The 16,856-nt window shown below is 40.9% G+C and overlaps 1 protein-coding gene across 1 annotated transcript; it reads left to right on the top strand.

Annotated features, from left to right (window-relative positions):
• Positions 1-203: 203 nt before the first annotated feature.
• e2f4 (E2F transcription factor 4) lies at positions 204-11,674 on the top strand. Its single transcript, XM_038293972.1, has 11 exons — positions 204-604; positions 2,887-2,996; positions 5,607-5,768; positions 6,859-6,902; positions 6,989-7,053; positions 7,129-7,317; positions 8,923-8,992; positions 9,761-9,883; positions 9,976-10,023; positions 10,107-10,151; positions 11,434-11,674. Exons 1-11 carry the CDS (start codon positions 440-442, stop codon positions 11,547-11,549), a joined length of 1,137 nt encoding a protein of 378 aa, XP_038149900.1. The 5' UTR covers positions 204-439; the 3' UTR covers positions 11,550-11,674.
• Positions 11,675-16,856: the final 5,182 nt, after the last annotated feature.

Genomic DNA, 16,856 nt, shown 5'->3' with positions numbered 1-16,856 from the left:
TCTGTGAAGAAGAAAAATTCGTCTTTTTTATCAAAAGAGAAACTTAGAAATATTTTTTTCACTTAAATATTAAATTTTCGATAAATATGTTATTTAGTGAAGTTTTTTTTTTATTTTGTTTTTTATATTTTCTGTTGTTTTTTTACACGTTGGTCCCTGGGTGGGACTATTTGCAGACGCTCCCTCCGCCGGTTGAACAGTCCCGTCATACCTCGCGTGGCCAACGGCTCTCCGCCGCTCATTGAGTTACAGCCCTCTGCCCGTTCAGTTCGGTTTTATTCAGTAATTTATAGAGGTTTAGGCCACGCTTTAACCCAGTAAACATTACCGAACCATCCCGGGAGCTTTCTGTCATAAAGTGTGCTGCCGCTGGGCTCTCTGCTTGGATTTAGTTCGGGGGAAGCGGGAGGGGAAGTCCGGGCTGAGCTGGAGCCGAGTGATGATGGAGCTGGAGTCGGCCAGTAATAGAGGGGACCCGGGAGCTGCCGGGGACTCGCTGCAGCCACAGACTCCCAGCAGGCATGAGAAGAGCCTGGGTCTGCTCACCACCAAGTTTGTGACTCTGCTCCAGGAGGCGAAAGACGGAGTCCTGGACCTGAAAGCTGTGAGTCTTTGTTGTCAGCTAGCACATGCCATAATGAGCTGCTTAACTTTCGTTAGCCTGCTAGCCTAGCATTAGCTACGCGGCTGCTTTTTGAATGAATTATGCATTTTAGCTGGAAGCTCCGTACCTGATAAGCATTTTCATCAAAGTTTCTCCCGAACCAGCGCGGTTCTGTGGGGTTGTCTAAGCTTTCCGAGCTGGGAAGGAAGCACAGACGAACAAAGTAAGTTTGAAAACACCGGGTAACTTCTGCCACTCTGCCCCCTGCAGATTCAAAGTTTGAAAAGTGGGTCAGCTTTTGTCGCCGTCTCCCCATTTCAAGCTGCTTCATCTTCACACTTGAGCAATTCGTCTGAAAACTGTTTTCCCTGGAGGACATGCCTCCAGTAATTAGTCTTCAGTAATTAATCAAAAGCAAAGTAAAAATAACAGAAACCCCTGAAACACTTAGTGATCATATTTATTTTCTGGCGAAGCTGCTGTATAATTAAAATACTTTCTAATGAATTAATTAGCCAAGAGATTTGATGTTTTTGTTGTTGTTTATTTTTTAACCCCCCCAAAATCTCCTGCTGTATAATAACCTAATGTAGTGTGTAGCATTGGTTATTACAGGAATATTAATAGTATTGTTGGTTAAATTTTCTTGGATTGATCACATTTGTTTTTAGAAATGATTATTTTGTCCCTGTGTGGTAAGGTGGTTTAAGTGTTAGACTTTGATTTAGGGTTTGAATGCCGCATGCATAAATAACTGACCTGCAGAAAGGAGGTAATGGCAAATTATTATTTATTCAATTAAATTCAGTTTATTGATATAGCGCTAATTCACATAATGTCATCTTAAGGCACTTTACAGTTCAACGAGTTCATAAAGTCAAATTGATCCAAAATTTTCTATGTAAGGAAAACCTGTTGCTTGCATTGACTTATTGACTCCAATGCAATCCCTCACACTAAGCATGCTTGTAGCGACAGTGGAGAGGGAAAACTCCCTTTTAACATGCAGAAACCTCCAGCAGAACCAGGCTCAAAGTGTTCCAGAGTAAAACCTTGGTATCAAGCTGGTTGGTTGTTTTTTGTGAGTGAAGAGGGCTGCTTTAAGCTAGCTGACTGGCAGTGCTCAGCAACATACAGGAATTGTTTGGGCCTTTTTCTGGAATCCTGTTGAAATAAACTCAAGGTCCCTATGGATTAGGGTTGGAGACCACTGCTCTATACTAATGTTGAATGATTTTGCCATTTTCTTTTGCACTGCCCATAAGCATGTAGATGTTTCATTTCAGGGTTTCATTTTTTTTATTATTAGCTTGAAAGCTTGTCCAGAGTCCATTGTTGCTGGGCTTTACGGTAACACTGTGAAAAAAGTGCTTACTTCCATTTGCATCCCTGGATTTCCATGCTAGTTGCAACTGTTTCTATCCTTCTGTATGGTCAGAAACCCACTTTAAGGATATTACTGCCACCTGGAGTGAGAAATGCATCGTCTTATTCTAGTTCATCGTAATGTGACTTAGATTTAGCGCCTCTGCAATTTGAAAATTGCGTTTTTGTTGAATTGCGATTATATTGCAAATGCACTTAATTGCCCTACTCTATACTCAAGTTAACAATTATATTAGAAAATTAGATGACCCTATTTCAATAATCGATTAATCCTATTCATTGTTTCCTCCCTATAACCAGTCCTTGCATATAAATAGATATAGAACCATGTGTAGGAACCCTGGAGATAGATCTTTACTGCTTCCAAGAATCATTTATTTTACTATTTAGAGATTTTTTTTCTGACTCTTCCTCTTCTGTTCCTCTTTGGTTCTGCTGTCAGAACAGAAAGATGCTGAGAACTTTCTAACATGTCTAATGGTTCTACTAATGCTGATATTCCTATTTTATATAAAGTCCAGCCATCTAAGACTAGTGAAGCAGTCAGATGGTACCAAACAGCAGACCTGCTCAGCCTGGGACTACAGGAGTCTCTGTCCCATACAGTCAGCCCGTTCTCTGTCAAACCCTCTTCCTCGTCCTCTGTGGGACCTCAGGGGCCTTGGAGACATGTTGGCTTTTTGCCTGCCGCTGATGGCTGCTGTGCAGATAGTAAATCGACTCACTGCAGCTCTTCCCTTCTCATCGGCTGCCGACAAAGCTGAGCCTTATCAGTGTCGGCATGTCGCCTTTATCTTTTAAACATTGACAGCACGACTTAGAAGGAAGGTTACCGCATTATTCTCTCCTTTTTCATTTTGCCCTTGTTCTTGTGTTTTTATTGTTTCTGTTTCCAGGCAGCTGACACCTTGGCAGTACGGCAGAAAAGGCGTATTTACGATATCACCAATGTCCTGGAAGGAATTGGTCTGATTGAGAAGAAGTCCAAGAACAGCATCCAGTGGAAGTAGGTGTTATTTTTTTTAGAATGATTATAAAGGGTATTTGGTTCTCGTCCTTAAGGTCTCTGAATATGGCGTGTAACATTGGTTGGGCTGAAAATGGCATATTAGCTGTTCTATGAGCCCTAATGCAAGCCTGGTTATAAGCCCTAGAATGAAGCGACAGGTTTTCTTCCATTTATGGTATGCTCATAAATATTTAGATGAGCTGTGCGCTGATTGGTTGGTTTACAACGAGCAAATTTGCTGAGCAAAGACGCATCATAGCAACAAGCACTCACTCACTGAAACATTGAAATTGTCGATATGGTAGGGTGCTCAGACGTCCTCTTTTTTCCCAGACATGCCCACTTTTCATACGTAAAAAAAATGTCTGTGGGAATTTCAAAATCATTGGGCATTTTGGTCGACTACAGTGCAGCACGAGGTTGAAACGAACTGGGCATTCGAACTGAGCCTTTAGCTCCGGGGCTGGTCCGGTAACCCCGGGGGATGGGGGCAGGAAGCCAGCGGGGGACGGAGCAGCCGAATCCGACCCGGTGACGGTAGCATGGACACCGGCAGCCCCGTGCTTCCGCCCTGCCCGCCTTACCGGCCCCCAGCCCCCCTCCTCCGGCTGAGGAACAGCGGCTCGTGGCTCTCTGCTGAGGTCCGGTCCAGTCAACAGCCCAGCAGTCGACACTTTTTTGGTTTTGCATTCTATGACTCCTTTAAGGTCAGATCAATTTCTCTGTTTTATGGTTGTAAACGGGGGAAAAAAGACGTTTGATGACATCAAAGACTTGCACCCATATCCCTCCTAGCTCCACTTTTCTGCCAGTTCTGATGATGTTTCACTCAGTAGATTGTTTATGATAATGATAATAAATAAGGAAACATTTCAGTTTTCTGATGCCCCTGTCCTTGAGCACTGTTAATGCTTCATGGTTCCTGCATGGAAATAATTTCGGTGTACTCCTTCTGAGGATCACATGGAGATGATCTCTTTTTGACCTCAGGTTGAACTGAAGCTCATTAGTTTCTGACATCAGCCAAATAGTCTGTTGGTGCTCTGAGTTAACAGCTGCTTAAGTAACAAAATTTTTTAGAATATTATTAGAGCAGTCTTGCTGATGTTCTTATCGGCTGGGTTACTGGGCCGTTTGCAGAAAAAAAAATAAATAAACGTCCCAATAAAGGATAAGCAAAAGAAAAGGAGGGAAGGAAAGCTCTTATCTTTTTTCCAGACCTTTTTTCTTTATTTCATAATGTATAAATCGGATGTTTAGAAATAGGAAACTCCAGCCGTTCTTTTATTTTGTAGACCCAAGTCACTCGCTGTTTTTTGGTTGTCTGGGTCTCTGTTCCGAACACTGAAGCTGTTTTTATCTCAGGTCGTAGCTTAACTGGGATACCAACGTCGCCGTCGCTGTTTTTTTCTGGTACTGGTTTGCAGGGACAGTCTAATCACAGAGGCTCTGTCCTGACAGAGCCTCCCGAACAGATGACGGAACATCTGTACGGCGGTGTGGCTCTACTTCTGGCCCCTCATCCTATTTCTAAGGCCCCGTTCCCATTGCAGGCAAATATGGCCCAAACCTGATATATGTGGGTTCAACTTACCACGTTGGGATTGTTTAGAACAAGTTGGAACGCTCAGATCTGACTGAAATGTAATGTTTTCAAGACTCCTTCAGCATACAGTCGACTGAAATGACTTGAAATAACTTGAAAATTGCAACATTGACATCACTTTCCATCGATATTTGTCATAATTTTGCACCATTAGCAACTAAAAGACAATGGTTTAGAAACAAGAGCTTTGTCAGCACCTCTCTTTGGAGGAATGGAGAAATGTTAGATCTCCTTTGGAGTGTAACCTCTATTCAGGGCTGCCTGGAAGGTTCTTACTTGAACTGTTTAGATTAGGGACAAAGTTCAACCTCAGTCTAGCAAACAGAGACCACAGTAATACCCCATAATATATTTTGGATTGTTCTTTTCCTCCCTAAGACATTTAATGCCTTTACAAACATGAAAACTAATTTTTATTCCTTCAGTGCTTAGACCAAAGAGTGAAGTAGTGTTACTGTGTAAGGCATGCGGCTCAGTTTGGAGCTGCGAATAGTTCCCACTGCAGTCAGGTGTAGACAACATTTAAAAAATTATATAAATGATCTAACAAAAAAAAAAAAAATCTGATTTCAGAGGAAATCTGTGTCCAGCATCTAGATGTGAAACAGAGACGTAGGAGCTCATTTAAGCCACTTCCTTTTCCATAGAAATTAAATGTGTTGGATTAAAATTGTGGTTTAATCAATAAATGAGTAGAACTGGTTCTTTTTCAGCCTATAGATACGCTGGGATTCCTGGTGGGTTGATGCAATGAAATCATCTTTCTCTGAAAGACCCCTACATTTATTTAAAAGGGAAATGTCCAATAAGTCAGCTATTGCCATGGTAACATCTCCAGCCCTAAAGCAACATCAGTCTGCAGTTAGAACATCTGCCTTTGAAGCTGAAGATCTTTGTCTCTAGGTTCTAATAAATTGAGGGCAGACTAAAGGTCTCTTGCTGTTGTGTGGATCAGACACTGAGGTGCTGATGGTCTCTGCATGTCTGCTGATGTGTTTCAGGGGCGTTGGTCCAGGCTGCAACACCAGAGAGATAGCAGATAAGCTGATCGACCTGAAGGCCGAGCTGGATGACCTGGCTCTGCGGGAAAACGAGCTCGACCGGCAAAAAGTCTGGGTCCAACAGAGTATTAAGAATGTCACAGATGACTCCAGTAACAGCCCATATCCTTCACTGCACTCAGTCCGGAGATCAGGACCAAAACGGCATAATCAGATTGATTCTTGGTTTTAATCCACAAACTTACTCCAGACTGTGTGGAAAGCGTGGGTGGAGTGGATATGAAATATACCGTCCTGATCCCAACTGGTGGGGAAAGAGAGGCGCAGAGCTCTGGACAGGCTTATAGTCGGCTATCTGGAACTAGATTATATTTTATGATAATCTTATAGCTCTGAGGCTTTGAAACTGAGTACAGATGTTCTAGATTGTAATCTATAGATGTGTAATGACAGAAGGCGTTTCCTACAGGAAGAATCACTTCTCACTGAAGCGGCTCCTTTTAAACTAAGGTTCAGTTAATGTTTAATAGTCCCTCATCACTTTGATCTGCTTCTCAGAACATAAACACTGTAAATTATTCTAACTTAAATGGTTTAAAGGCTTAATTTCCATCGAGACGCCAAAAGGTAAAGACTGAACTTAAAGTGATTGGTGGATTTAATGTTTTTGACTAAAGAGTCAGTGAATCAGAGCAGCTTTGGGCTGCTGAGTTTGAATGTTGCTGGAAAAAAAATCTACAGAAACTTGGTTCAAGCTAACAGAAAACAAGACCTGCAGAGGAGGAGAGACACCAGCCATCAGTGGTGCTCTGTTTGAGCTGAAGTAAAATCTCAGTTCTACTCCTTTGCTGCCGAGCTTGATGTTCTGAACCAGGACAGATTTCTCCACTGGGCTCAGCGCAGAGCGCTCTCCCCCCCTCTGTAGGCTGCTGGTTTGTTAGATCTCCAAACCACTGAACTCAGATGGCATTTCTCCAGGTTTGCTCCTCCTTCATGGATAAATGAATGTAAATCTGCCCCTTTGATTTTAAATTGGAGCTGCAGCCTTAAACTTTTTCTATTGTTGTTGCTCTCGTCAACTTTAAGCTGCCTCTTCACTTTCTTCTGCTTTTACATCTCAAACTTGAACATGTAAACAACTATAACCACCAGGACTGACAAACGTTTAAAGATAGGAATATGTGTTTAATAAAAGCTGTATAGATTCTGGATTTTCTTCGTGCCAAATGTTGGACCCTTAACGCTCTCCTACTATGGCGTATGTAAAACATGAAGACCTCTGTGGAGCATTCAAAGGTAATTCTTCCATATCCTCGGCTGTATTACTAGTTCATTTTGTCTGAATGTCTCGTAGACCTCTCCACTCATCTCCATTCTTCCAGGAGACACCCTTCTGGCTATCCGTGCTCCAGTAGGAACACAGCTAGAGGTACCGGTACCAGAAATTGTGAGTAATACATTTGAAGCATTGTTGCACCTTAAGGTCTGAGTCACGTTCCGGCCTAACTATGAGTCTGCATAGGTTCTTAACGGACAGAGGAAGTACCAGATCCGTCTGAAGAGTACATCTGGCCCCATTGAGGTTTTATTGGTCAATAAGGACCCCTCCAGTGCCTCTCCTGTGATTTTGCCCGTCCCACCACCAGATGATGTCCTTCACAGCCTGCCAGCACCAACACCTACCTCCCAGCCGCCCTCTGCTGCCTCCAAGGTTTGCACCTTTCAATTTCAACTGGTCAAAGTGTTGCTGTTTCGAGGAGAATGGGATTGGTACTGGTCCACAGAACTCTGCTTATCTTATATAACATTGTACCATATTTGATCTATTGTGAGGACATTTGGTGCAATACTTTTAAAGTCACTGTAATAATACAAAATTATTACAAAAGGAATACAAAAAGTACTACATAAAGTGGGATATTGGGAACATAAATCTATGTGGTTTTTTAAATAAAATATATTGCCTGTCTGTGACTTTATATTTCATACCTGTACAATTTTTGTTGGAAGTAAGGAACCAGCAACTTTCACACAATAAGAAAAAACTGTTTTGTGAAAGATAGTGGAGTTGTTGTTGCTATTAAAAGCATTTTTTGTCTGTTGATCCATGAAGATCTATGGGATGGATTCAATGATGAGCTCAGACAAAGTGTAAATATAAACCAGTTTGGAAGCCTTACAAAAGGAGCTTATTGTAAAATGTGGGTGTATCATAGGCTAAGCATGTTGCTAATTTTATTCATTTTATTAAAGATATTAATAATTAGCAAATAACTGTAAATTCAATGATGATAATGTGATTTTTAATGTAAGGATACTGTTATATGGAGAGATTAATAATTGTTTGTTGGTGTGTATAAGACAGGCAGGAAGCTAAAAGTTCTTGTATCTTCCCCCTGTTTCTTTTTGAGCAAATTCTTTTTTTTTTTTAAACATGAGGCACGAATTGTCAACAGAATCACAGATACCAGTTAAAGAAGAGTGCAAATAAATGCAAAATAAAAAAACACATTTAGCTCAGTTTAACAATATTGCAAGTTGTATTCCAAAAACGTAAAAAAGAAAAAACAATTCATTGGACTTTGTTTTCAAGTTTGAAGACGTTTCGCTTCCCATCCAGCAGGCTTTTTGAAATGGTAAGCGAAACGTCTGCAAACTAGGAAGCAAAGTTCAGTGGATTGTTTATTTTAAACTTTTTTGGAATGACTGTGGCTGGATGACTGAGAATCTCCCCAAGCATATGTCTCAGGTATTATTCAATTGTGTAAAAAATAAAAATCTCTAAGGGTAACAATGGCAGAATTGTACAATCGACACTGTAGTATGGATACCATGCAGAATTATTATTAAAATCCAGATGCACTGTTTGAGTATGAATATTTTTACAATGCAGCCTGCGGAAAAAAAACATTTCCTCCAGACTGCTCTACGTCCTGCTCTGCTCCAATACACACTCAGCAGATAGATGTTCCCAGTACAATCCATAGCTACATTTATATGGACATTAGTAATCAGAATAAACGGTGATCAGACTAAAAATGTGTCCAGCAGACATGGAAGTGAGAATTTTTTGTTCGGATTCAGCAGGATTGCATTGAGATTGTGATATGACAGTGGAGTGGTTTATGCATGTAAACACTTTACAGGATCAATGAGGGAAGCTGACCTGAGTGCTCATGTACATGCCACTTTGAGCTGCTAGATGCTATCAGAATAGTCGGACTGGCGGGTTTTAAGTCCTATTGGCCGCCTTACTGCTTGTCTTATTCTGGTTTGGAGTTTGCAGAACCCTAATGCTCTGCTTTCTTACCTCCAGGTCTCCAAAACGCCTTCAGCTCCAGCGACAAAACCAGCGGCAACCACGGCATCTGTGTCTGCAGCAGCAGGTAGGAGGGTTCTTGGTGTACAGTTAAAAACCTTGTCCTGCATTAGCATGTAGGACAACATTTCTTCTGTTCGTGTTTTCCAGCCCCACCTCAGTGTTTGATTTAGAATATTCCCATCAGACAAATTTTAAGAGAAAATACAAATGGAAGTGTTCATGTGATGATTCTGTTTATTAAAGGACAGAAATGGATCCAAACTTAACTAGCCCAATTTAAAAAAAATGAAAAGGCCTCTTTAAGACATGACTCTTTTTAAAGCAGTTTCAGTTCAATCAGAATCACTGCTGACCCAAAGGAACGACTGGTTCTATCCCACGTGTACCGAAAAATGTCCTCATGGTTGCCGAGATTTGTAGGAAAATAAAACAAAAATGGTCCTCATTGGAGGTTTCTGGACCAATTTACACCAATTTACATTACGTTAACCTAGCATTTCAGAACATGAACATCATCCCTATAGTTATACATAGTGATAGTGCATTGAAAAGGGTCCAAAACAAACCAGCAAGTCCACATCTGGGTGGTTTAAAATAAAGAAGTGGCCTGGTCAAAGTCCTGATCTTAAACAGGCCCTTGCACCTCTTAATAATATTATAATTTCTACAAAGCAGAGTAGATCCAAAGTAATATTTATGACCCTGTACCAGTCATCAGAATGGTGACTGGTATGTGGGCTAACCGGTTGCCTCTATCCATCCTCTCACTGTGATGCTGATTACATTTTCTCTGTGTTCTAATGCATGCTATCCCTCTTCTCTCTCATTTCAGAGGCGACCAGCAGCTCGACGCTTAGCCCCGCAGCTGTTCCTCAGCAGCTGCAGTCGTCTGCCTCTTTGGACGGGTCTGCCCCTCCAGCCGTGTTCGAACCCATTAAATCAAATCCGTCTGAACGTGAGAGATGTAACTTTCATTAATGATGTGGTGGATGAAGTTTTTAAAATGTTAAATCTGCAGCTAACAGGGCTTCTGTTGTTTCTGTGCAGTTTTGGACTTCCCCAAAGAACTCTCTGAGATGTTTGATCCAACTAAAGGTATGTGCCGGGACATGGAGCTGTTAGCAAACAGAAATAGAAGAAAAGCTTTGGTCTCTAAATCTTCATTTTGTTTCTTCCAGAGATAATGACCGGAGACCTGCTGGACGACTTGATGTCATCAGAAGGTACAATTCTTTACTGACACACATGAAAGTGATCATAATATTCACCTTCTGGTTTTTCTGCTAAAAAATAAAAAAATCAGCCCCAGTTTTAGATAATCTTCCAGTGCTAGTATTTAAAAAATCTCAAACGAATGTCCATATTTCCCATCATTGCTTTTGTTTGTTTTCTGGGCATCCTCTAGAGAAAACTGTTAAACAACAACAATGTCTTCAGTCAGAGGCTTCTAAAGAGTCGCTGTAAGATGGACCTCTACAGGAGATCCTTCCTACTGACAGCTATTAGCCTATACAACTTGCTGAAAAAGTCGAGTTACACAACATTTGATTTCCATTTGGGATCTATGAAGTATTTAAGAAGTGAATTAAAACCGAGGAAGTTCTGATTTTTAAAGTCATTATTAAGCTACTGTAGATATAAAAGGTCTAATCAGTTCTGTTAGAATGTCAAGTTTTAAAAGCATGACAACCTTTTCAGTTTTCTCTGCACACAGCTCCATGTTTGCCCTCTTCAGATCCCCACCTCAGGTTCTAGGTGGGATGCAAGTCTGTGCTTTGGTTGGACTGCTCCAAAACATTAACTGTCTTCTGGTTCATATGTTCTTTCAATGGTTTGAATTTGTGCTTTGATTCATGTTGATGCTGAAGGAGGAAGTTCATCTTCAGCCTCAAAGGAGAAGCCTGAGGGTTCTCTTCCAAAGTTAACTATTTTCAAAGCATGATTGTACCACTACCATGCTTCACTGCAGCGATGATGTTCTCCATGCAGTTTAGCCAGGTCAGGATGTCGGCTTTAGTCAGGAAGGCCTTCATGTTGCCCCCTGGTCCACTGATGTGTGATGAAGGATCAATTTCCCTCCATTTTAAAGGGATGTCTTGTACTGGGTGGGTCCAATTCTGATGATTGCTTTGCTGCCTTTCCCTGACTGATACCTTCAAACAGTGAGATCCTCTGACTGTTTTGAAGCTCTCTGCAGATCTAAAAACCCTAATAAACCAGAGCGACTTATAATGAAACGAGGACTGACCCTGTTTAACACAAACTTCACAGCAACATCCCTGTTAGAAAAGGGTACCACCATTTAAATCTGTTGGTTCAGGTGAGCTGTAAAGGTCAAAGGTGGAATTAAAGGTCCTGAAATGTTTAGTGTTGGGCTCGCTGCTGTTACCAGGACTGTAGGCCTTCTTCCAATGCAGGTTACTTTCTAGGATGGATGGATTGATATGGTGTCTGAGAAGATGGTGAATGCTGGCGCTCTAACTTCTCTGCATATTTCGTCCTCAGTGTTCTCGCCGCTCCTCCGTCTGTCGCCCCCACCCAGCGACCATGACTACATCTACAACCTAGATGAAACCGAAGGCCTCTGCGACCTCTTCGATGTGCCCATTCTCAACCTCTGACCCAATCTACCCAGAAACGTTCTAGAAGCTCCTGCAGCCGTCGCTGAAGCAGAGGGTTAGAGAAGAGTGGGAAACGGATGGGATCTGCAGAGTGATTGAAAGACGATGCTCCATCGTCTCGATGTGCTCCAGCTGAGCTTAAACTAAAGCTCCATGTCCAGAAGAACAGATGAGGAACAGAACTTTGACTTTGAGCTTCTCCAAGGAAAAAAAAAAATGAGTCGGAATGATATTTTTTACATCGTGTACAGATATCTGCTTATTAGCTCTCCTGTGGGCCTGGAAGTGTGAATGTGACTGTTTTTAGTGTGAGTGAATGATCTCAGAACATCTCCAGGAAAATGAAACTAAAAGAACCATTTTTTGATCAGGTCAGGAGCCTGGTGACTCCTTGTATATAGAGAATATATATTTTGTAATACCAGCACACAAAACTATCCTTAAATCATTTATTTGTTGTCTCACCTACATAGGGACATCTTGCAAACTCTTTCCTGTCCCAAATCATCCTGCAGTCTAACTCCAGCATGTTTTAATGGATCAGAACCGATCTTTCCAGCATAACCATCAGACCCAATTTAGGAGATGATAAAGGAACAGAAACTGCATGCAAAGATGCTCAGGAAATGGCCTCTGGGAGGGATGAATCAGAATAAATAAAGTCATCTTTTATTCTGGTTCTTATTTTTACCAAAGCCAGAAAAGAGTCTAAACTTCTAACCAACCAACTGGGTCAATCTAAAAAGCTTTGGTGATTTTTATTCAGTCACTTTCAGGTTTTTAGGTTTAACCTGCATTCACCCCTTCCTTTCCATAATGATGATGGCAACAGTTTTGTTTCAAACCATTCTCTGTGCAAAATCAAGTGCGAGTTCATGTTGATTTTTATGCCTTTTTTAATCTGTTTATGTATATATGGCACGCACCCGTGTTTATTTTTTAAAATGAAAAGCACCCAAACATAGATTTTATATCCAAGCTGTAACTCCCCTCTCTGTGCAGGAGTGCGATTATTAACACGTTTCTTCCTGTTCTGGAGGTTTTTATGGAAAAATCCCAAATGTAAAGTCCCCTTTTACCCTGACTGTGTATAAAGTATTTCCCCTGTATACAACAACACTGCCTGTATAGAATAGCATTTATTTTTTATACCATTGGATCTGTTATTCAAGGACTTTTTTTTTTGGAGCAAACCCTTAAAATCAAGTAACCCCCCTGCTTTTTCAAAGCCTCCCATCCCTTTGGATCAATATGCTGATCTGTAGCTCTCCTTAGTGTGTGGAGAGTTCTGAGAAGTCAGATCACTTGTAGTGGGTTAAAAGAATCCTGATTTTTTTTTGTGTGTGTGTGTTTTCAGGCATGCGGGCTGATTTTAACAGGTTCCATGCTGCATCAAAATGAGCATAATAAACAGATTTGGTATTGTTCCGGTTGTCCTTTCTTGGGTTCTTTGATAAGGTTCTTTTTAGATTGGAGCAAATTTACAGCAAAGAAACATTCCAAGAATAATCAAGCCATTTCTTTCCATTTGTATAAAGTTCCGTGGGATCCAGATTCCAATATGGATATGAACTGTCCTTTCTTTAGGAAGTAAAAGCAAATGGGGTCATCACTGGCTCCATTAACTGTGAGTAAATCCATTCAGGAAGTAGAAAAACTAGTTTGACCAGGGGTGCTTTCTTATGGAAGGGGGAACTATACTCCTAGGTAAAGGCATCAGTGGCTTTGATTTTGGATTCTTATATATATAACCAGATAATTAGCTGTCAATTCAATCAAAACATCCAGACATGTTAGTTAAAAATGTTCTGTTCACCAAAACAACGTAGATAGCATTTGAGGCATTGAGTTGCCTGATTCCCTCTGGGATAAGCCTGTACCAACAGTGGACCTTTGCTAGCTTTGTGTTATTGACTTTGCAGCAATTTCTCATTTTGAGCATTAATGCAGTGACAGAGGAGAAGAAAACTCCCCTTAATCAGGAGGAAATATTCATCAGAACCAAGCTCGGTGTGATCATCCTTCTGGTGTGACTGACTAGGGGTTGGGTGGGAAGAGCAGAGAAGGAACTATAGACTAGCTCCCCAGATGGCTTTGTTCATGTAGCCACTGTCCTAACAAGCTCATCCAAGAGGAATAGAGTCTGTCAGTCATTGAATCGATGCAAAAGACTTGACTCAGCAAGTTTTCAAGTCCAAAGGATGAAAGAGCAAACATACAGTTAGTCACAGTGAAAACTCAGCCAATAGTTATGTCTAGAGGAGAAACAAGCCCAACTTTAGCATCGTTACCATGAGGTTGTTGATACCTATCCCCCGGGATGGCGTCACAGACTGGGCATAGCTACTATGAAGAGAAAAAAAGAACAAATATTGTGAAACTGGAGAATTAGTGTAGTCGTGTGAGGAATATGTGGTCTTCATGTCCTCCAGCACCCTAACCCTACAGTAACACAACTAAAAATAATGCTCAGGATAAACTGAGACAAGTTAACTGTTAACTTTGTCAAAAATTACAGTTCAGTTTTAGGCTCCAGTCTTACGGTTAACAAGCGAACGGTTAACATGTAGTTTTGGAGAAATTTGCTCTAGGATAAAAATATGAAACAATCAGTTCTTCAGATAGATACACTATATTGCCAAAAGTATTTGCTCACCTGCCTTGACTCACATATGAGCTTAAGTGACATCCCGTTCCTAATCCATAGGGTTCAATATGACGTCGGTCCACCCTTTGCAGCTAGAACAGCTTCAACTCTTCTGGGAAGGCTGTCCACAAGGTTTAGGAGTGTGTTTATGGGAATTTTTGACCATTCTTCCAGAAGCGCATTTGTGAGGTCGCACACTGATGTTGGACGAGAAGGCCTGGCTCTCAGTCTCCGCTCTAATTCATCCCAAAGGTGTTCTATCGGGTTGAGGTCAGGACTCTGTGCAGGCCAGTCAAGTTCATCCACACCAGACTCTGTCATCCATGTCTTTATGGACCTTGCTTTGTGCACTGGTGCACAGTCATGTTGGAAGAGGAAGGGGCCAGCTCCAAACTGTTCCCCCAAAGTTGGGAGCATGGAATTGTCCAAAATGTCTTGGTATGCTGAAGCATTCAGAGTTCCTTTCACTGGAACTAAGGGGCCAAGCCCAGCTCCTGAAAAACAACCCCACACCATAATCCCCCCTCCACCAAACTTTACACTTGGCACAATGCAGTCAGACAAGTACCGTTCTCCTGGCAACCGCCAAACCCAGACCCGTCCATCAGATTGCCAGATGGAGAAGCGCGATTCGTCACTCCAGAGAACGCGTCTCCACTGCTCTAGAGTCCAGTGGCGGCGTGCTTTACACCACCGCATCCGACGCTTTGCATTGCACTTGGTGATGTATGGCTTGGATGCAGCTGCTCGACCATGGAAACCCATTCCATGAAGCTCTCTGCGCACTGTTCTTGAGCTAATCTGAAGGCCACATGAAGTTTGGAGGTCTGTAGTGATTGACTCTGCAGAAAGTTGGCGACCTCTTCGCACTATGCGCGTCAGCATCCGCTGACCCCGCTCCGTCAGTTTACGTGGCCTACCACTTCGTGGCTGAGTTGCTGTCGTTCCCAAACACTTCCATTTTCTTATAATACAGCTGACAGTTGACTGTGGAATATTTAGGAGCGAGGAAATTTCACGACTGGATTTGTTGCACAGGTGGCATCCTATCACAGTTCCACGCTGGAATTCACTGAGCTCCTGAGAGCGACCCATTCTTTCACAAATGTTTGTAAAAACAGTCTGCATGCCTAGGTGCTTGAATTTATACACCTGTGGCCATGGAAGTGATTGGAACACCTGATTCCAATAATTTGGATGGGTGAGCAAATACTTTTGGCAATATAGTGTAGATAGATAGATAGATAGATAGATAGATAGATAGATAGATAGATAGATAGATAGATAGATAGATAGATAGATAGATAGATAGATAGATAGATAGATAGATAGATAGATTGAATTTGGCAAGCCCTTAGAAAGCAGGGGGTAGGACCTTGGGAGCATTCTGGGGTTGAGGGTCTTGCTCAGGGTCCCAGGGTAGCAGTCTAACCTTCAAACCTGCAACCTTCCAGTGTTTTCACCCAGCTCTTCTTATATAGAAGTAGAAGTAGCTTTTATATCGGCTTTTATTTTAGAGAAAGAGACAACTGAAGAAAATCTGGAAAACTTTCTGAATATTTTTTTTTCTTTCTCTTTAGATTTCATCGTTCACTAATTTTTGTCCCTATACGTTGTTGGAAAAAAATTGTTTGTAAAAAAAAATTCCTGAACTGCTTTGTGAACGTGCATTTAACTTAATCTTTTTCAAATTTTCTTAACACACTGACAAAGACTGGAATTGATTATGACGTTTTAATCACTCCAAATTTGTCAGTTATTTTAAATCCCCTGTTAGTTATGTTTCTTTTTCTGCAGACACTAATCTTTATGTAACAAAAAAGAAAACAGTCTTTAGTTTAATAAAAAATGTAAGCAAAATGACTCTAATCTTAATAAATCAGTGCAGTATTTAATACCACGCTGCTAAACGGACTGGTTTTAGAGTAGAAACTACCAGCAGGAGGCGTAAGTGACCAAGCCTACAACCAGTAGCAAATATTTTGACAATTTATTTCAAAGTAAAGCTGCCATTTTGCTCAGCATCTATCAGGTTATTACAATATATAAAAACGGATGATTTAAAGATTTTTTTAGCTTTTGTTTCCTTTTCCTCTCAAAAAAGTTTGTCAAAAGTTTGTTCAAAGCATGTTTTGATGAGAATGGAACTGCCACTCCACAAAAAAAATTAAACTAAAATAAATAAATCTATTACTGCATACAAAATACATTTTAGGTCAACTGTTAAAGAGTATTAGATTAAGTTTTAGTGATTTAATACAGTTATCATAGAAGACTGTATAACATAATCGGACCAATAAATGTATTATTGGTCCCTGTGATAGAATGGTGACCCATACAGGGTTCACCCAAGCACCAGATGGATGGATAGATGTTAATGGATGGATGTTAATTAATGGATGATAATATTTAATGGACGGATGGATGGATAGATGGATGGATAGATGGATGGATGTTAATTAATGGATAGATGGATGGATGGATGTTAATTGATGGATGATAATATTTAATGTATTGATGGATGGATGATGGATGGATGGATGTTAATTGATGGATGATAATATTTAATGTATTGGTGGATGGATGATGGATGGATGTTAATTAATGGATAGATGGATGGATGGATGTTAATTGATGGATGATAATATTTAATGTATTGA

Source organism: Cyprinodon tularosa, unplaced genomic scaffold (genome assembly GCF_016077235.1).
Source record: "Cyprinodon tularosa strain WSP-4 unplaced genomic scaffold, ASM1607723v1 ctg332, whole genome shotgun sequence".
NCBI classification, from domain to species: domain Eukaryota; kingdom Metazoa; phylum Chordata; class Actinopteri; order Cyprinodontiformes; family Cyprinodontidae; genus Cyprinodon; species Cyprinodon tularosa.
Note: the sequence above shows the minus strand (reverse complement) of the source record. Positions and strands in the feature narration are given on the sequence as shown.